The sequence below is a fragment of the Mesoplodon mirus genome, assembly GCF_964341445.2.
Source record: "Mesoplodon mirus genome assembly, chromosome: 7".
Lineage (NCBI taxonomy): Eukaryota > Metazoa > Chordata > Mammalia > Artiodactyla > Ziphiidae > Mesoplodon > Mesoplodon mirus.
The window spans coordinates 111,078,158-111,099,722 of NC_138983.1; the positions used below are offsets into that span (position 1 = coordinate 111,078,158).

General features: G+C 40.3%; 1 protein-coding gene across 1 annotated transcript; it reads right to left on the reverse strand.

The window, feature by feature from the left end:
• Positions 1-9,698: 9,698 nt before the first annotated feature.
• On the reverse strand, positions 9,699-13,538 carry LOC309808411 (YTH domain-containing protein 1-like). Its single transcript, XM_082628712.1, has one exon. It carries the CDS (start codon positions 12,294-12,296, stop codon positions 10,119-10,121), a length of 2,178 nt encoding a protein of 725 aa, XP_082484838.1. The 5' UTR covers positions 12,297-13,538; the 3' UTR covers positions 9,699-10,118.
• Positions 13,539-21,565: the final 8,027 nt, after the last annotated feature.

A 21,565-nucleotide genomic window follows, 5' to 3' on the forward strand; every position in this document is an offset into this window, starting at 1 on the left:
TTGGCTATTCGGGGTCTTTTGTGTTTCCATACAAATTGTGAATTGTTTTGTTCTAGTTCTGTGAAAAATGCCATTGGTAGTATGATAAGGATTACATTGAATCTGTAGATTGCTTTGGGTAGTATAGTCATTTTCACAATGTTGATTCTTCCAATTCACAAACATGGCATATCTCTCCATCTGTTTGTTTCATCTTTAATTTCTTTCATCAGTGTCTTATAGCTTTCTGCATACAGGTCTTTTGTCTCCTTAGGTAGGTTTATTCTTAGGTATTTTAGTGTTTTTGTTGCAATGGTAAATGGGATTGTTCCCCTAATTTCTCTTTCTGATCTTCTGTTGTTAGTGTATAGGAATGCAAGAGATTTCTGTGCATTAATTTTGTAGCCTGCTACTTTACCAGATTCATTGATTAGCTCTAGTAGTTTTCTGGTACCTTCTTTAGGATTCTCTAGGTATAGAATCATGTCATCTGCAAACCCTGACACTTTTACTACTTCTTTTCTGATTTGTATTGCTTTTATTTCTTTTTCATCTCTGACTGCTGTGGCTAAAACTTCCAAAACTATGTTGAGTAACAGTCGTGAGAGTGGGCAACCTTGCCGTGTTCCTCATCTTAGTGGAAATGGTTTCAGTTTTTCAACATTGAGAACGATGTTGGCTGTGGGTTTGTCATATATGGCCTGTGTTATGTTGAGTTCCCTCTATGCCTACTTTCTGGAGGGTTTTCTCATAAATGGGTGTTGAATTTAATCAAAAGCTTTTTCTGCATCTATTGAGATGATCGTATGGTTTTTCTCCTTCAGTTAGTTAATATGGTGTATCACATGGATTGATTTGCATATATTGAAGAACCCTTGCATTCCTGGGATAAACCCCACTTGATCATGGTGTATGATCCTTTTAATGTGCTCTTGGATTCCGTTTGCTAGTATTTTGTTGAGGATTTCTGCATCTATGTTCATCAATGATATCGGCCTGTAGTTTTCTTTTTTTGTGGCATCTTTGTCTGGTTTTGGTATCAGGATGATGGTGGCCTTGTAGAATGAGTTTGGGAGTGTTCTTCCCTCTGCTATATTTTGGAAGAGTTTGAGAAGGCTAGGTGTTAGCTCTTTTCTGAATGTTTGATAGAATTTGCCTGTGAAGCCATCTGGTCCTGGGCTTTTGTTCGTTGGAAGATTTTTAATCACAGTTTCAATTTCAATGCTTGTGATTGGCCGGCTTATATTTTCTATTTCATCCTGGTTCCGTCTCGGAAGGTTGTACTTTTCTCAGAATTTGTCCATTTCTTCCAGGTTTTCCATTGTATTGGCATATAGTTGCTTGTAGTAATCTCTCATGGTCCTTTGCATTTCTGCAGTGTCAGTTGTTACTTCTCCTATTTCATTTCTAATTCTATGGATTTGAGTCTTCTCCCTTTTTTTTTCTTGATGAGTCTGGGTGGTGGTTTATCAATTTTTTTTTATCTTCTAAAAGAACCAGCTTTTACTTGTGTTGATCTTTGCTATCGTTTCCTTCATTTCTTTCTCATTTATTCCTGCTCTGATCTTTATGATTTCTTCAGCTAACTTTGGGTTATCTTTGTTCTACTTCCTCTAATTGCTTTAAGTGTAAGGTTAGGTTGTTTATTTGAAATGTTTCTTGTTTCTTGAGGGAGGATTGTACTGCTATAGCCTTCCCTCTTAGAACTGCTTTTGCTGCATCCCGTAGGTTTTGGTTGGTCGTGTTTTCATTGTCATTTGGTTCTAGGTATTTTTTGATTTCCTCTTTGATTTCTTCAGTGATCTCTTGGTTATTAAGTAGTGTATTGTTTAGCCTCCATGTGTTTGTATTTTTGACAGACTTTTTCCTGTAATGGATATCTAGTTTCCTAGTGTTGTGGTCGGAAAAGACACTTGATACGATTTCAATTCTCTTAAATTTACCAGGCTTGATTTGTGACCCAAGATATGATCTATCCTGGAGAATGTTCCATGAGCACTTGAGAAGAAAGTGTATACTGCTGTTTTTGGATGGAATGTCCAATAAATATCAACTAAGTCCATCTTGTTTAATGTGTCATTTCTTTTTTCACAAACACACACACTTTATTTTATTTTTTCAAGAGATAAATAAACTGACACCAAGCATTGTAAATGGATGAACACAAAAAATACGACAATGAGTGCAAATACCAAACACGAAACACACTCATACTATGTCATAATATTGACATTCAGTCCAGTAATCCTCCACTGTAACAGCTCCTTTACTTTGCAGTGAAAATTGATTTGTATATGTTTTGCCTCTGAGTCCTCGTGGGATTTGTTTTTTATTCAAACAGAAAGTCACAAAAATTATAATCATCCTCATCAGTTCACTCAGTCCCATGTAATTAATTTTTTTTAATCTTGATCTTTTGTTAGCACCTTTATGAATTCATCAGTTTTCCATTAGAGCTCTGAAAATGCTTATTCATTCAGTTCAGCAGTATAGTCAGTTACCAGAAACCTGTACTTGTCAGAGTCTTTCCCATGAATTCCTTGAAGACGAATGTGTCATTTAAGGCTTGTGTTTCCTTATTTATTTTCAGTTTGGATGATCTGTCCATTGGTGAATGTGAGGTGTTAAAGTCCCCTATTATGATTTTGTTACTGTCGATTTCCCCTTTTATGGCTGTTAGCATTTGCCTTATGTATTGAGGTGCTTCTGTACTCGATGCATAAATATTTACAATTGTTATATCTTCTTCTTGGATTGATCCCTTAATCATTATGTAGTGTCCTTGTTTGTCTCCTGTAATAGTGTTTGTTTTAAAGTTTATTTTATCTGATATGAGAATTGCTACTCCAGCTTTCTTTTCATTTCCATTTGCATGGAATATCTTTTTCCATCCTCTCACTTTCAGTCTGTATGTGTCCCTAGGTCTGAAGTGGGTCTCTTGTAGACAGTACATGTACAGGTCTTGTTTTTGTATCCTTTCAGCCAGTCTATGCCTTTTGGTTGGAGCATTTAATCCATTTAAATGTAAGGTAATCATTGATATGTATGTTCCTATTACCATTTTCTCCATTGTTTTGAGATTGTTATTGTAGGCCTTTCCCTTGTCTTGTGTTTCCTGCCTAGAGAAGCTCTTTTAGCATTTGTTGTAATGCTGGTTTGGTGGTGCTGAATTCTCTTAGCCTTTGCTTGTCTGTAAAGGTTTTAATTTCTCCGTCGAACCTGAAGGAGATCCTTGCTGGGTAAAGTAGTCTTGGTTGTAGCTTTTCCCCTTTCATCACTCTAAATATGTCCTGACACTCCCTTCTCACTTGCAGAACTTCTGCTGAAAGATAAGCTGTTAACCTTATGGGGATTCCCTTGTATGTTATTTGTTGTTTTTCCCTTGCTACTTTTAATATATTTTCTTTGTATTTAATTTTTGGTAGCTTGATTAATATGTGTCTTGCCATGTTTCTCCTTGGATTTATCCTGTATGGGACTCTCTACCCATCCTGGACTTGATTAATCATTTCCTTTCCATAGTAGGGAGGTTTTCCACTATAATCTCTTCAAATATTTTCTCAGTCCCTTTCTTTCCCTGTTCTTCTTCTGTTATTCCTATAATTCGAATTTGGTGTCTTTCATGTTGTCCCAGACGTCTGTGAGTCTGTACTCAATTCTCTTCAATCGTTTTTCTTTATTCTGCTCTGCAGTAGTGATTTCCACGATTTTATCTTCCAGGTCACTTATCCATTCTTCTGTCTCAGTTATCCTGCTACTGAGTTCTTCTAGAGAATTTTAAATTTCATTTATTGTGTTGTTCCTCATTTGTTTTTGTTTTTTTTTTTTGCTCTTCAGTTCTTCTAGGTCATTGTTAAACGTTTCTTGTATTTTCTCCATTCAATTTCCAATATTTTGTATAATCTGTACTATTATTGCTCTGAATTCTTTTTCAGGTAGACAGCCTATTTCCTCTTCATTTGTTTGGTCTGGTGGGTTTTTACCTTGCTCCTTCATCTGCTGCAATAACAAACAAATGAATAAAATATGGCCCAGCCCTCATGTTACTCTAGTGAGAAAGAGCTGGTAAAAATACATTGCAATAAAGAGGGATAGACACCATGAGAGAAATCTACATGAAACAAGTGGAGACACATGGAACAGAGGGTCAATTCTACTCAGAGAGGCAGGGAGAGAGAAGGCTTCACAAAGGAGATGAAATAAGCTGATCTTAAAGGGTCCATAAGAAGTGTTGAGCAGGTCATAGAGCTGTGCATTTTGTCCAATAGACTTTGGTGACAGCCCAGGGAAACGAGGGCCCTGGGTGATGGCAGTAAGAATGGGAAAGAGGAGTGTAGAGGCTTGAGGTAGGATTATTAGGGGGTGACAGTTACATGTGGTGTCCAAGGAGAGCAATGAGCTGAAGTCCTGTGACTGGGGTGCCATTATCGGGGACAGTTTGTGGAAGAAGAGAATAGATTTATTTGAGTTTGTGGCACCTATAAAATAGAGGTGTGGATAAAAGACAAAAGAAAGGAGTATTGGGTTTTGGCAATAGCTTTTTGTCCAGAATGACTATTAAAAGCCATGTTACTGATAAGGAAAGAAAAGGATCATCCCTGACTTTCCCCCATTACCTCAGGTCAGTTTATTAGCCTTGCCATGGTCACCGGAGGCTCAAGCAATGTAGGAGATGAGATGTGATTTCCACAGGTGAGGGTTGGGGACCATGGCCACATTCAGTCCTCGGCTGGTTAGACAGAGTCTCTCTCCTTCTCTGGCATCTGGATTTGCTTTCTTAAGGAAAAGAGAAAGAGTGTTATTTTAGCTAGTGGATGAGCAACTTTTGAGAACTTAGGTATTCATTTAAGCTTCTCTTGACAGGTATTTATTGGGCAAATGTTTATTAGTATGTACTAGGCACAGTTATTGAGGTTGGGGATGCTGTAAGGAACAAAACACAGCCCCAGCTGTCCTGGGACTTAGGTTATGGGTGCTGTGAGCTAGTAAGTAAATACAGAAAGGGGTACGCTATACAAATGCCTGTGGGAAGAGGATCCAGGAAGATGGCACAGCCAAGCGCAAAGGCCCTGTGGCAGGAGCAAATCCAGGTTAGCTGCGTGCGTGAGTAATAAATTGCTCTTCTGGACCATCACCTCTTCCCCCGTTGAATTTCAGGAACGGGCTCTGAATTTCTTGGTTACTGAGTGAAACAAATTCTCCTTGAGAGGATAGACATCCTGTTACTTGGTGTGGCTCTAGACCTGATTTGTAACATGAATGAGAGCCTTGGATAAGCTTTGGAGATTTTACTTCCTTGGAGCTCAAATGCTCTGGGAAGCAACTGCCATCTAGTGGCGAAATGAGGAAACATGCCTGGTAGATTGGGAAGAGAGGAAGCTCAACCTTGGATCGCTGGCTATGGAATTACTCTGAAAATCTGCATATTTTCCACTCTCACAAAATCCACGTAAGTTGAACAATAAGCTCCAAAGTAACCTCTGTCACAATTGTTTTCTGACAGGAGGAGGCATTTTCTTTGACATGTACTTGGCATTTTAACGTTTCCGTATTTAATCTTCACAGCAACTCTGCAAATTGGCCGTTTTTATTATCCTCATTTTGAATAGGAAGATAAGTAAAGATTGAATCACTTTTTCAATGTATTAGATCTGTTAAATGACAGAGTTTGCATTTACCCTGGTTTGTGTGAGGACAAACTTGAGTTACATTGTCCACCTGTAGGCAGCTCTGAGCACTTAGTAAAGGAACGAGATCTTAATTGGATGCCAACAAGTCCAATTAACTTGTTGTGAAACCAGGTCCCCAATTCTCACTATGAAGGAAATGCTCAGAACTAGGATTAATAGGGAGAAATCACCACAGGTAAATGTCACTTCAGCATAAAGAACTTTCTAGGAATTAGACTTGTCTGCAGTGGAACAGGATGCCTTAGCGAGCAGACATGGATGGGGTCGCTAGTGGGCACTGGCAGGACATTGCTGTGTTTTTCTGGCCCAGGCTGAGTCTTATAAACATTTGCATTTGAGTGCTTTGTCTTGGAGTTCTTTCCAGTTTGTCACAGTCTCAGCCATTTCCTAAATACTACACATGACCCAATTCACACATCTACCTTACCTGACTGGCCCACTAGGCATTTGGATTGTTGACCGCTGAGTAAATTAGAGGTGTTTTAAGTGATGTTCTACCATATATTTGAGGGGCTTAACAACGTTTTAAAACTAACTTAATTTTTTTTCAGAAGAAGGGTTAATAAAACGAACTTAGTCCTGTTACCATAAATATTTTCTTGTACAAAATAGATAAAAATAGACGGAAGAAAAAAGAAAATAACAATTATTGACATTTGTTGAGTGCATACTATCAGTGACCATAAACTCTGATTTTCCCATTTTTGTCCCGTCAGTGCCTGTTGTCACTGTAGAATTATTAATACGGCCCCTTTTCACTTTTCAAAGTGTCTCTTACCCCAATCTCTCTCCTGCCCAGGGGCAGCCTCTGTTATTAATTTCTTGACTATCACTTAGGAAATTTCTATGACTATGTAAGCATTTATATATGCATATATGGCCCTTCCAAAAGAAAAAATAAATAAGAGCACACCATTTTAATACATCATTCTTAGCCTTGCTTTTATCTCACTTAGTGTGTCTTAAAGATTTTTTTTTTTTTTTTGCGGTACGCGGGTCTCACTGTTGCGGCCTCTCCTGTTGCAGAGCACAGGCTCCGGACGTGCAAGCCCAGCGGCCATGGCACACGGGCCCAGCCGCTCCGTGGCACGTGGCACGGACCTGGACACGAACCCGTGTCCCCTGCATCGGCAGGCGGACTCTCAACCACTGCGCCACCAGGGAAGCCCTAAAGACTTTTTTTGCAACACATAAATAAAATGTTAAATGTTAAATTTAACATGAATATTTGTTTTTTAAACCTTTTATTTAAAAATGATTATAGATTCATAAACTAAATATAGACTATAGATTCACTCTGTACTATAGAGAGAAAGAGGACCATGGACGTTTCACTCAGTTTCCCCCAGTGGTTACATCTTACACAATTATAGTACAGTATCAAAGCGAGGAAATAGACATTGGCGCAATGTTTGTATATTGTTCTATGTCATTTTGTCACATGACTCATTTAGCAACCAGTGCCGTCAAGATAGGGAACTGGTCCATCATCACGAAGATCTCCCTTGTGCTACTCTCTTGTAGCTGCCCCCTTCGCCCAACCTCTCACCATCCCATAACCCTGGCAACCACTAGTATGATTTCCATCTCTATAATTTTGTCATTTGGAGAATATTATGTACATCAAGGGTCCCCTACCCCCAGGCCGCAGACTGATACTGGTCTGCAGCCTGTTAGAAACCGGGCCACACAGCTGGAGGTGAGCGGCGGGCAAGGGAAGCTTCATGTGCCGCTCCCCATCACTCCCGATCGCTCCCCATCGCTCCCCGTTGCTCCCCATCACTCCCCATCACTCCCCACCGCTCCCCACCGCTCCCCCTCGCTCCTCATCGCTCCCCACCACTCCCCACCGCCCCCCATCGCTCCCCATCGATCCCCATAGCTCCGAATCGCTCCCCATCGCTCCGAATCGCTCCCCACCGCTCCCCATCGATCCCCATCGCTCCCCACCGCTCCGCATCGCTCCCCATCGCTCCCCATCGCTTCGCATCGCTCCCCATTGCTCCCCATCGCTCGCATTACTGCCTGAACCATCCCACCACACCCTCAACCCCTGGCTGTGGAAAAAGTTGTCTTCCACGAAACCGGTCCCTGGTGCCAAAAATGTTGGGGACTGCTGATGTACATGGCATCTTATAGTGTGTGGCATTGAGATTCACTTTTCTTTAGTTAGCGTAATGTATTTTTGAGATCCATCCAAATTGTTGTGTATTAATAGTTCATTCCTTTTAATTGCTGAGTTAATTAATTCCTGCTAATTTCATAATATGGGTATACTACAGTTTGTTTAGCCATTCACCTATTGAGGAACATTTTGTTTGTTTCAGTTTCTGGCTGTTACAAATAAAGCTGCTCTAGCACTCATATGTAGAATCTAAAACAAAACAAAACAAAAAAACTGAGCTCATAGATACAGAGAACAGATGAGTTGTTGCCAGAGGCAAGGGAGAGGGGAGTGGATGAAAGGAGTGAAGGGGGTCAAAAGGTACAAACTTTCAGTTATAAAATAAGTCCTAGGGATGTAACGTATAGCATGTTGACTCTAGTTAATGAAACTATATTGTATATTTGAAAGTTGATAAGAGAGTAGGTATTCAAAGTTATCATCACAAGAAAAAAAATGTATCCATGTATGGTGAAAGGTGTTAACTAGACATATTGTGGAGATCATTTTGCAACATATGCCAATATCAAACAATTATGTTGTACATCTGAAACTGATCTGATGTTATATGTCAATTATACTTCAATTAAGTTGTTTTTAAAGCTGCTATAACGATCATTTCCTGGTTTTGTGTGAACATAGGTATTTGTTTCTTTGGTGTAAATACCAAGGAGTGAAATGGTTGGGTTGTATAAATGTATGTTTCATTAATTTAACAAAACTGCCAAACTGATTTCCCAAGTGTACCATTTTACATTCTCGCTAGCAATATATGAGAGATCAGATTCTCCATTATGCCAGCATTTGTTATTGTCACTATTTTTCATTTTAGCTGTCCTAATAGATGTAGTGATATCTCATTATGGTCTTTAAAAATTTTTTTAAACCTCTTTGTTGGAGTATAATTGTTTACAATGTTGTGTTATTTTCTGCTGTATAACAAAGTGAATCAGCTATATGTATACATGTATCCCCGTATCCCGTCCCACTTGCGTCTTCCTCCATCCCTCCCTATCCCACTCCTCTAGGTGGTCACAAAACACTGAGCTGATCTCCCTGTGCTATGTGGCTGCTTCCCACTAACTATTATACATTTGGTAGTGTATATATTTCGATGCCACTCTCTCACTTCATCCTAGCTTACCCTCCCCCCTCCCTGTGTCCTCAAGTCCATTCTCTACTTCGGCTTCTTTATTCCTGTCCTGAACCTATGTACATCAGAACCTTTTTTTTTTTTAAGATGCCATTTTTATGTGTTAGCATACGGTATTTGTTTTTCTCTTTCTGACTTACTTCACTATGTATGACAGTCTCCAGGTCCATCCACCTCACTACAGATAACTCAATTTCATTTCTTTTTATGGCTGAGTAATATTTCATTGTACATATGTGTCACATCTTCTTTATCCATTCATGTGTCTATCGACACTTAGATTGTTTCCATGTCCCGGCTATTGTAAATAGTGCTGCAATGGTTATTGTGGTACGTGACTCTTTTTTTTTTTTTTTTTTGTCAATCTTTACCAATTTATTTTATACAAAACAGTAGCAATGTAGAATATGGGAATTATCTTCCGCTGCCACACATGCAAGTTGTGAACATTCCAAGCCAATGTATACAGTTTGGAGGGGAAGGCTAAACAATAGCATCAACCATGCTACTGAACAGAGGAATTTTTTTATCTAAAAAGACTAAAAATTAGATAGCAACGTCTTAATATTGCTCTCATCATTGAAGATGGAAGAAACATAAAAAGTGACTTTTGTTAAGATTAAAAAAAGGAAAAGGAGAAACCAAGAGGCTGCTACAGCACTGCCTTACAGTCAAACCATCATATTTCAACATTTGCATACTTGATAGCAGCATTATTTTTACTGAACCGTGTGCACCTACATTTAGAAATACATCAAAGCAAAATATTGTGCCAGTCATCCATCAAGATGCAAAAGAAAGCAAGCAAACAAACAAAAAACTCTAGGATGAACATATTATATGTAGATGAACATTTATGGAGACTGAATCAATATCTACATTCTTGGGCTGTTCCATTCTGCCACAATAAAAGCCTCAACTCAAATTGTCAACTGTGCATTTTTTGGAGGATTTGAGTTTTTCCAGTTCTTATTATACTGCATGCTTGGAACAAAGCGGGTCATAATAAATCCTTCTACACAATGAACTTCAAGTAGACAGTTGAAAATAGTTTTACTACTTGTAAACACACACAACAAGAAAAATACAAGATTCTTTTTATTTTTAAAGAATCGGTGCTTCCAAAAGCACATTATCTTCTATATCGACCTCTCTCCCCTCGGTCTCTGTCTCGATCACATAATCGCTCTCTTTCTCGTTCTCTATCACGTCCTCTATCTCGTTCTCTGTCTCTTCTGTTATCTCTAGGGCGATCTCGCTGTCGCTCCCGATCTCTTTCACGAGGTCTACTTCTCCAACCGGTGACAACAGCTTGTGTTCGACGAAGGAAATCATCCACCCTCATATCATAATCATGTAGTCGTTTATCTCTGTATCTTGCTTCATGTGGTACTGGGTGATGTCCTGAGTAGGGGGGATGAGCTTGAGGAGGTGGAGCATGGTGCTGATGGTGTGGAGGTCGTTCCATTCCAGGATAAGGAGTCATTCCTCGCCGAGGTGCTGGTGGTCCCAGGTTATGAAATTCCCTCAAATAATCATTGTAGGACCCATTTAAAAACACATCTCGGGGAACTCCTGAAAACCGTCTATCTACTTCCTGGTATCGTGGATCCTTTAAATACCCTGGTGTCTGATGAAACTCAGGGGCATAGTCAATCCTTGCTTTCTTTCTGCTGTTATGAATATCATAATCTTCTGGTCGACGCCTTCCCACATCCCGGACTGGTTCTCGACGGGATGGACGATCTCTTGACTGGGGCTGAGAATGCATTCTTCTCTTGTGAGGCATTTTATGAACGACCTGATGCAAGTCAATACTTTCATCAGGGGGAAATAGAAGACAAAGCTGCTTTCCACATTCAAGTTCAATTTCCTGTCCATCACGTGCGATGTTTACTGGCTTATGTCCATTCCAAGGATTGGTGAGATGAGCCGACTTAGTGAAGGGTAGTCCACGCCTGCAAATCCAGTCAATTTTAAAGACACCTCCCAGCATTTTAGCGTTCATTCCTGCTGGAAGTACCCAATGTATAGGAGATCCTCCATGGTGTGATTCTGAAGAAAGTCTTGCAAATCCTTGAAATTTTCCACTGTCTCTCACAGAAAATATTAAGATAGCACTCCTTGCAGATCTGAATGCAGCATTTAATTTCTTCTCATTTACTGGCAGTGTAGACCATACACCCTTAGCTTTGGCAAGGGACACATTCTCATGGCTGTTACTCTCTATGAGAAAAAATCTCGCATCCTGTAGGACATATTTGAGTTTACTGGTTTGATCTTTTCGGACAACATGAACGGCAGATTGTAATTTCACGTGCTTCTTTTCTGAACCTGCATATGACTCTGATGCAGAGCTTCCACTTGTATCAAAAACAATAGGAGATACGCCTCTAGCTCTCTTCCTTTCCTTCTTTTTCTCCTCTGATCCATCTGTTCCTGAACCAGATCTGACAGGCCCATCCGTGAAGGAAAGAGAGTCGATAGCCTCCCTTCGGGTGTCATAATCATTTCCCTCTTCCTTCTGGTCTCTCTCATCCTGTTCATATTCTTCTTCCTCCTCCTCCTCTTCCTCCTCCTCCTCCTCTTCCTCTTTTTCTTCCTCCTCCTCCTCCTTCTCCTCCTCTTCCTCTTCTTCTTCCTCCTCTTCCTCCTTTCCATCGTCATCCACCTCTTCATCTTCCTCCACATCTTGCACCCCTTCCTCCTCATTCTCAGTGTTGTTGCCTTGCTCATCCGAAGAACCACTGCTGCCAGTCTCATGGTCAGAGGCATGTTCTTCAGAGTTCACTTCCTCCTTAGAAGACTGGCTGGATCTGCTTGCACGTCTGTCCACTTCAAGCCCAATTCTCTCAGAGCCATCTGGTGTAAGGGATTTGACCCTCCTTTCAGGATCCCTTTTCCGCACACATGTTTTCTCAGGTTGACTCTTATAAGGTTCTCTGGAGGCACTACTTGACAAACGAGTCTTCCGATCAGCTTCTAGACGTTTGTATCTTTCAGATCTTTGATAGTCCTCATTTTTATACTCTGTGACTGGCTTTCCGTCTGTACTAACCATTCTTTTGTTATTGCTGACTGATGAGCTCAGTGGCTTAGAAATCAATTGTCTTGAAAGAACAGAAGGCTTTTGTTGCTTTGTGTCAGTAGATTCCATTCGGTCCCTTTTTCTTTTTGAACCCTCTTCCTCATTTTTATCTGGTTCACTCTCTGGATTATAGAGTTCATCATCCTGTTCTGGTATTTCAGACACAATAGCATCTAGAACAGTAAGTTCTATATCTTTCTCCTCTCGGCTGTCGGCCGCCATTGCTCCCCTCTTGTTTCCGCCGCCGCCGCCGCCGCCGCCGCCGCCGCTGCTCCGACGTGACTCGGGCGGGCGCCGCAGCCGCGGCAGCAGAAGCACAGGCGCGTCCGTCAGTCCGTCCGCTGGGCTTGCGCGCTTCGCACGTTAGCCTCTACCACTAACCCTTCCCGACTCACCCTTCCTCCTCACTTCTTCCCTTTCTCCCTTTTCCGCTTTCCTCCTTTCACTCCGGCCTCCCCCACCCTAGGCCCAGCCTTCCCGTTGGGGCTTAGGGACGGGAGGCGGTAATGGGGAGGGAAGGGAAACCATGGAGGCAGCGGGCAGCGGTATAATGGAGCCGTGTGAAACGATCCCCCTCCCAAAATGCCCTGCGCTGCTTACGCTTCGTTCCTCCCTGGGAACGTCACAGTGCCCCGTGACGCTTTTTGAATTATGGTTTTCTCAGGGTATATGTCCAGTAGTGGGATTGCTGGGTCATATCGTAGTTCTATTTTTAGTTTCTTAAGGCACCTCCATACTGTTCTCCATAGTGGCTGTATCAGTTTACATTCCCACCAAGAGAGCAAGAGGGTTCCCTTTTCTCCACACCCTCTCCAGCATTAATTGTTTGTAGGTGTTTTGATGCTGGCCATTCTGACCGGTGTGAGGTCGTACCTCATTGTAGTGTTGATTTGCATTTCTCTTATGATTAGTGATGTTGAGCATGCTTTCATGTGTTTGTTGGCAATCTGTATATCTTTGGAGAAATGTCTATTTAGGCCTTCTGCCCATTTTTGCATTGGGTCGTTGGTTTTTTTTGAGTTTGATTTTGGAGATTAATCCTTTGTCAGTTGCTACATTGGCAAATATTTTCTCCCATTCTGAGGGTTGTCTTTCCATCTTGTTTATGGTTTCCTTTGCTATGCAAAAGCTTCTAAGTTTCATGAGGTCCCATTTGTTTATTTTTGTTTTTATTTCCATGTCTCTAGGAGGTGGGTCAAAAAGGATCTTGCTGTGATGTATGTCATAGAGTGTTCTGCCTGTGTTTTCCTCTAAGAGTTTGAAAGTGTGTGGCCTTACATTTAGGTCTTTAATCCATTTTGAGTTTATTTTTGTGTATGGTGTTAGGGCGTGTTCTAATTTCATTCTTTTACATGTAGCTGTCCAGTTTTCCCAGCACCACTTATTGAAGAGGCTGTCGTTTCTCCACTGTATATTCTTGCCTCCTTTGTCAAAGATAAGGTGACCAGATGTGCGTGGGTTTATCTCTGGGCTTTCTATCCTGTTCCATTGATCTATATTTCCGTTTTTGTGCCACTACCATACTGCCGTGATGACTGTAGCTTTGTAGTACAGCCTGCAGTCCAGGCGCCTGATTCCTCCAGCTCCATTTTTCATTCTCAAGCCTGCTTTGGCTATTCGGGGTCTTTTGTGTTTCCATACAAATTGTGAATTGTTTTGTTCTAGTCCTGTGAAAAATGCCATTGGTAGTATGATAAGGATTACATTGAATCTGTAGATTGCTTTGGGTAGTATAGTCATTTTCACAATGTTGATTCTTCCAATTCACAAACATGGCATATCTCTCCATCTGTTTGTTTCATCTTTAATTTCTTTCATCAGTGTCTTATAGTTTTCTGCATACAGGTCTTTTGTCTCCTTAGGTAGGTTTATTCTTAGGTATTTTAGTGTTTTTGTTGCAATGGTAAATGGGATTGTTCCCCTAATTTCTCTTTCTGATCTTCTGTTGTTAGTGTATAGGAATGCAAGAGATTTCTGTGCATTAATTTTGTAGCCTGCTACTTTACCAGATTCATTGATTAGCTCTAGTAGTTTTCTGGTACCTTCTTTAGGATTCTCTAGGTATAGAATCATGTCATCTGCAAACCCTGACACTTTTACTACTTCTTTTCTGATTTGTATTGCTTTTATTTCTTTTTCATCTCTGACTGCTGTGGCTAAAACTTCCAAAACTATGTTGAGTAACAGTCGTGAGAGTGGGCAACCTTGTCGTGTTCCTCATCTTAGTGGAAATGGTTTCAGTTTTTCAACATTGAGAACGATGTTGGCTGTGGGTTTGTCATATATGGCCTGTGTTATGTTGAGTTCCCTCTATGCCTACTTTCTGGAGGGTTTTCTCATAAATGGGTGTTGAATTTAATCAAAAGCTTTTTCTGCATCTATTGAGATGATCGTATGGTTTTTCTCCTTCAGTTAGTTAGTATGGTGTATCACATGGATTGATTTGCATATATTGAAGAACCCTTGCATTCCTGGGATAAACCCCACTTGATCATGGTGTATGATCCTTTTAATGTGCTCTTGGATTCCGTTTGCTAGTATTTTGTTGAGGATTTCTGCATCTATGTTCATCAATGATATCGGCCTGTAGTTTTCTTTTTTTGTGGCATCTTTGTCTGGTTTTGGTATCAGGATGATGGTGGCCTTGTAGAATGAGTTTGGGAGTGTTCTTCCCTCTGCTATATTTTGGAAGAGTTTGAGAAGGCTAGGTGTTAGCTCTTTTCTGAATGTTTGATAGAATTTGCCTGTGAAGCCATCTGGTCCTGGGCTTTTGTTTGTTGGAAGATTTTTAATCACAGTTTCAATTTCAATGCTTGTGATTGGCCGGCTTATATTTTCTATTTCATCCTGGTTCCGTCTCGGAAGGTTGTACTTTTCTCAGAATTTGTCCATTTCTTCCAGGTTTTCCATTGTATTGGCATATAGTTGCTTGTAGTAATCTCTCATGGTCCTTTGCATTTCTGCAGTGTCAGTTGTTACTTCTCCTATTTCATTTCTAATTCTATGGATTTGAGTCTTCTCCCTTTTTTTTTCTTGATGAGTCTGGGTGGTGGTTTATCAATTTTTTTTTATCTTCTAAAAGAACCAGCTTTTACTTGTGTTGATCTTTGCTATCGTTTCCTTCATTTCTTTCTCATTTATTCCTGCTCTGATCTTTATGATTTCTTCAGCTAACTTTGGGTTATCTTTGTTCTACTTCCTCTAATTGCTTTAAGTGTAAGGTTAGGTTGTTTATTTGAAATGTTTCTTGTTTCTTGAGGGAGGATTGTACTGCTATAGCCTTCCCTCTTAGAACTGCTTTTGCTGCATCCCGTAGGTTTTGGTTGGTCGTGTTTTCATTGTCATTTGGTTCTAGGTATTTTTTGATTTCCTCTTTGATTTCTTCAGTGATCTCTTGGTTATTAAGTAGTGTATTGTTTAGCCTCCATGTGTTTGTATTTTTGACAGACTTTTTCCTGTAATGGATATCTAGTTTCCTAGTGTTGTGGTCGGAAAAGACACTTGATACGATTTCAATTCTCTTAAATTTACCAGGCTTGATTTGTGACCCAAGATATGATCTATCCTGGAGAATGTTCCATGAGCACTTGAGAAGAAAGTGTATACTGCTGTTTTTGGATGGAATGTCCAATAAATATCAACTAAGTCCATCTTGTTTAATGTGTCATTTCTTTTTTCACAAACACACACACTTTATTTTATTTTTTCAAGAGATAAATAAACTGACACCAAGCATTGTAAATGGATGAACACAAAAAATACGACAATGAGTGCAAATACCAAACACGAAACACACTCATACTATGTCATAATATTGACATTCAGTCCAGTAATCCTCCACTGTAACAGCTCCTTTACTTTGCAGTGAAAATTGATTTGTATATGTTTTGCCTCTGAGTCCTCGTGGGATTTGTTTTTTATTCAAACAGAAAGTCACAAAAATTATAATCATCCTCATCAGTTCACTCAGTCCCATGTAATTAATTTTTTTTAATCTTGATCTTTTGTTAGCACCTTTATGAATTCATCAGTTTTCCATTAGAGCTCTGAAAATGCTTATTCATTCAGTTCAGCAGTATAGTCAGTTACCAGAAACCTGTACTTGTCAGAGTCTTTCCCATGAATTCCTTGAAGACGAATGTGTCATTTAAGGCTTGTGTTTCCTTATTTATTTTCAGTTTGGATGATCTGTCCATTGGTGAATGTGAGGTGTTAAAGTCCCCTATTATGATTTTGTTACTGTCGATTTCCCCTTTTATGGCTGTTAGCATTTGCCTTATGTATTGAGGTGCTTCTGTACTGGATGCATAAATATTTACAATTGTTATATCTTCTTCTTGGATTGATCCCTTAATCATTATGTAGTGTCCTTGTTTGTCTCCTGTAATAGTGTTTGTTTTAAAGTTTATTTTATCTGATATGAGAATTGCTACTCCAGCTTTCTTTTCATTTCCATTTGCATGGAATATCTTTTTCCATCCTCTCACTTTCAGTCTGTATGTGTCCCTAGGTCTGAAGTGGGTCTCTTGTAGACAGTACATGTACAGGTCTTGTTTTTGTATCCTTTCAGCCAGTCTATGCCTTTTGGTTGGAGCATTTAATCCATTTAAATGTAAGGTAATCATTGATATGTATGTTCCTATTACCATTTTCTCCATTGTTTTGAGATTGTTATTGTAGGCCTTTCCCTTGTCTTGTGTTTCCTGCCTAGAGAAGCTCTTTTAGCATTTGTTGTAATGCTGGTTTGGTGGTGCTGAATTCTCTTAGCCTTTGCTTGTCTGTAAAGGTTTTAATTTCTCCGTCGAATCTGAAGGAGATCCTTGCTGGGTAAAGTAGTCTTGGTTGTAGCTTTTCCCCTTTCATCACTCTAAATATGTCCTGACACTCCCTTCTCACTTGCAGAACTTCTGCTGAAAGATAAGCTGTTAACCTTATGGGGATTCCCTTGTATGTTATTTGTTGTTTTTCCCTTGCTACTTTTAATATATTTTCTTTGTATTTAATTTTTGGTAGCTTGATTAATATGTGTCTTGCCATGTTTCTCCTTGGATTTATCCTGTATGGGACTCTCTACCCATCCTGGACTTGATTAATCATTTCCTTTCCATAGTAGGGAGGTTTTCCACTATAATCTCTTCAAATATTTTCTCAGTCCCTTTCTTTCCCTGTTCTTCTTCTGTTATTCCTATAATTCGAATTTGGTGTCTTTCATGTTGTCCCAGACGTCTGTGAGTCTGTACTCAATTCTCTTCAATCGTTTTTCTTTATTCTGCTCTGCAGTAGTGATTTCCACGATTTTATCTTCCAGGTCACTTATCCATTCTTCTGTCTCAGTTATCCTGCTACTGAGTTCTTCTAGAGAATTTTAAATTTCATTTATTGTGTTGTTCCTCATTTGTTTTTTTTTTTTTTTTTTTGCTCTTCAGTTCTTCTAGGTCATTGTTAAACGTTTCTTGTATTTTCTCCATTCAATTTCCAATATTTTGTATAATCTGTACTATTATTGCTCTGAATTCTTTTTCAGGTAGACAGCCTATTTCCTCTTCATTTGTTTGGTCTGGTGGGTTTTTACCTTGCTCCTTCATCTGCTGCAATAACAAACAAATGAATAAAATATGGCCCAGCCCTCATGTTACTCTAGTGAGAAAGAGCTGGTAAAAATACATTGCAATAAAGAGGGATAGACACCATGAGAGAAATCTACATGAAACAAGTGGAGACACATGGAACAGAGGGTCAATTCTACTCAGAGAGGCAGGGAGAGAGAAGGCTTCACAAAGGAGATGAAATAAGCTGATCTTAAAGGGTCCATAAGAAGTGTTGAGCAGGTCATAGAGCTGTGCATTTTGTCCAATAGACTTTGGTGACAGCCCAGGGAAACGAGGGCCCTGGGTGATGGCAGTAAGAATGGGAAAGAGGAGTGTAGAGGCTTGAGGTAGGATTATTAGGGGGTGACAGTTACATGTGGTGTCCAAGGAGAGCAATGAGCTGAAGTCCTGTGACTGGGGTGCCATTATCGGGGACAGTTTGTGGAAGAAGAGAATAGATTTATTTGAGTTTGTGGCACCTATAAAATAGAGGTGTGGATAAAAGACAAAAGAAAGGAGTGTTGGGTTTTGGCAATAGCTTTTTGTCCAGAATGACTATTAAAAGCCATGTTACTGATAAGGAAAGAAAAGGATCATCCCTGTCTTTCCCCCATTACCTCAGGTCAGTTTATTAGCCTTGCCATGGTCACCGGAGGCTCAAGCAATGTAGGAGATGAGATGTGATTTCCACAGGTGAGGGTTGGGGACCATGGCCACATTCAGTCCTCGGCTGGTTAGACAGAGTCTCTCTCCTTCTCTGGCATCTGGATTTGCTTTCTTAAGGAAAAGAGAAAGAGTGTTATTTTAGCTAGTGGATGAGCAACTTTTGAGAACTTAGGTATTCATTTAAGCTTCTCTTGACAGGTATTTATTGGGCAAATGTTTATTAGTATGTACTAGGCACAGTTATTGAGGTTGGGGATGCTGTAAGGAACAAAACACAGCCCCAGCTGTCCTGGGACTTAGGTTATGGGTGCTGTGAGCTAGTAAGTAAATACAGAAAGGGGTACGCTATACAAATGCCTGTGGGAAGAGGATCCAGGAAGATGGCACAGCCAAGCGCAAAGGCCCTGTGGCAGGAGCAAATCCAGGTTAGCTGCGTGCGTGAGTAATAAATTGCTCTTCTGGACCATCACCTCTTCCCCCGTTGAATTTCAGGAACGGGCTCTGAATTTCTTGGTTACTGAGTGAAACAAATTCTCCTTGAGAGGATAGACATCCTGTTACTTGGTGTGGCTCTAGACCTGATTTGTAACATGAATGAGAGCCTTGGATAAGCTTTGGAGATTTTACTTCCTTGGAGCTCAAATGCTCTGGGAAGCAACTGCCATCTAGTGGCGAAATGAGGAAACATGCCTGGTAGATTGGGAAGAGAGGAAGCTCAACCTTGGATCGCTGGCTATGGAATTACTCTGAAAATCTGCATATTTTCCACTCTCACAAAATCCACGTAAGTTGAACAATAAGCTCCAAAGTAACCTCTGTCACAATTGTTTTCTGACAGGAGGAGGCATTTTCTTTGACATGTACTTGGCATTTTAACGTTTCCATATTTAATCTTCACAGCAACTCTGCAAATTGGCCGTTTTTATTATCCTCATTTTGAATAGGAAGATAAGTAAAGATTGAATCACTTTTTCAATGTATTAGATCTGTTAAATGACAGAGTTTGCATTTACCCTGGTTTGTGTGAGGACCAACTTGAGTTACATTGTCCACCTGTAGGCAGCTCTGAGCACTTAGTAAAGGAACGAGATCTTAATTGGATGCCAACAAGTCCAATTAACTTGTTGTGAAACCAGGTCCCCAATTCTCACTATGAAGGAAATGCTCAGAACTAGGATTAATAGGGAGAAATCACCACAGGTAAATGTCACTTCAGCATAAAGAACTTTCTAGGAATTAGACTTGTCTGCAGTGGAACAGGATGCCTTAGCGAGCAGACATGGATGGGGTCGCTAGTGGGCACTGGCAGGACATTGCTGTGTTTTTCTGGCCCAGGCTGAGTCTTATAAACATTTGCATTTGAGTGCTTTGTCTTGGAGTTCTTTCCAGTTTGTCACAGTCTCAGCCATTTCCTAAATACTACACATGACCCAATTCACACATCTACCTTACCTGACTGGCCCACTAGGCATTTGGATTGTTGACCGCTGAGTAAATTAGAGGTGTTTTAAGTGATGTTCTACCATATATTTGAGGGGCTTAACAACGTTTTAAAACTAACTTAATTTTTTTTCAGAAGAAGGGTTAATAAAACGAACTCAGTCCTGTTACCATAAATATTTTCTTGTACAAAATAGATAAAAATAGACGGAAGAAAAAAGAAAATAACAATTATTGACATTTGTTGAGTGCATACTATCAGTGACCATAAACTCTGATTTTCCCATTTTTGTCCCGTCAGTGCCTGTTGTCACTGTAGAATTATTAATACGGCCCCTTTTCACTTTTCAAAGTGTCTCTTACCCCAATCTCTCTCCTGCCCAGGGGCAGCCTCTGTTATTAATTTCTTGACTATCACTTAGGAAATTTCTATGACTATGTAAGCATTTATATATGCATATATGGCCCTTCCAAAAGAAAAAATAAATAAGAGCACACCATTTTAATACATCATTCTTAGCCTTGCTTTTATCTCACTTAGTGTGTCTTAAAGATTTTTTTTTTTTTTTTGCGGTACGCGGGTCTCACTGTTGCGGCCTCTCCTGTTGCAGAGCACAGGCTCCGGACGTGCAAGCCCAGCGGCCATGGCACACGGGCCCAGCCGCTCCGTGGCACGTGGCACGGACCTGGACACGAACCCGTGTCCCCTGCATCGGCAGGCGGACTCTCAACCACTGCGCCACCAGGGAAGCCCTAAAGACTTTTTTTGCAACACATAAATAAAATGTTAAATGTTAAATTTAACATGAATATTTGTTTTTTAAACCTTTTATTTAAAAATGATTATAGATTCATAAACTAAATATAGACTATAGATTCACTCTGTACTATAGAGAGAAAGAGGACCATGGACGTTTCACTCAGTTTCCCCCAGTGGTTACATCTTACACAATTATAGTACAGTATCAAAGCGAGGAAATAGACATTGGCGCAATGTTTGTATATTGTTCTATGTCATTTTGTCACATGACTCATTTAGCAACCAGTGCCGTCAAGATAGGGAACTGGTCCATCATCACGAAGATCTCCCTTGTGCTACTCTCTTGTAGCTGCCCCCTTCGCCCAACCTCTCACCATCCCATAACCCTGGCAACCACTAGTATGATTTCCATCTCTATAATTTTGTCATTTGGAGAATATTATGTACATCAAGGGTCCCCTACCCCCAGGCCGCAGACTGATACTGGTCTGCAGCCTGTTAGAAACCGGGCCACACAGCTGGAGGTGAGCGGCGGGCAAGGGAAGCTTCATGTGCCGCTCCCCATTGCTCCCCATCGCTCCCCATCGCTCGCATTACTGCCTGAACCATCCCACCACACCCTCAACCCCTGGCTGTGGAAAAAGTTGTCTTCCACGAAACCGGTCCCTGGTGCCAAAAATGTTGGGGACTGCTGATGTACATGGCATCTTATAGTGTGTGGCATTGAGATTCACTTTTCTTTAGTTAGCATAATGTATTTTTGAGATCCATCCAAATTGTTGTGTATTAATAGTTCATTCCTTTTAATTGCTGAGTTAATTAATTCCTGCTAATTTCATAATATGGGTATACTACAGTTTGTTTAGCCATTCACCTATTGAGGAACATTTTGTTTGTTTCAGTTTCTGGCTGTTACAAATAAAGCTGCTCTAGCACTCATATGTAGAACCTAAAACAAAACAAAACAAAAAAACTGAGCTCATAGATACAGAGAACAGATGAGTTGTTGCCAGAGGCAAGGGAGTGGGGAGTGGATG

Excerpts from the sequence above, each read along its gene's own strand:
- LOC309808411 (XM_082628712.1), bottom strand. The coding sequence starts at position 12,296 with ATGGCGGCCGACAGCCGAGAGGAGAAAGATATAGAACTTACTGTTCTA.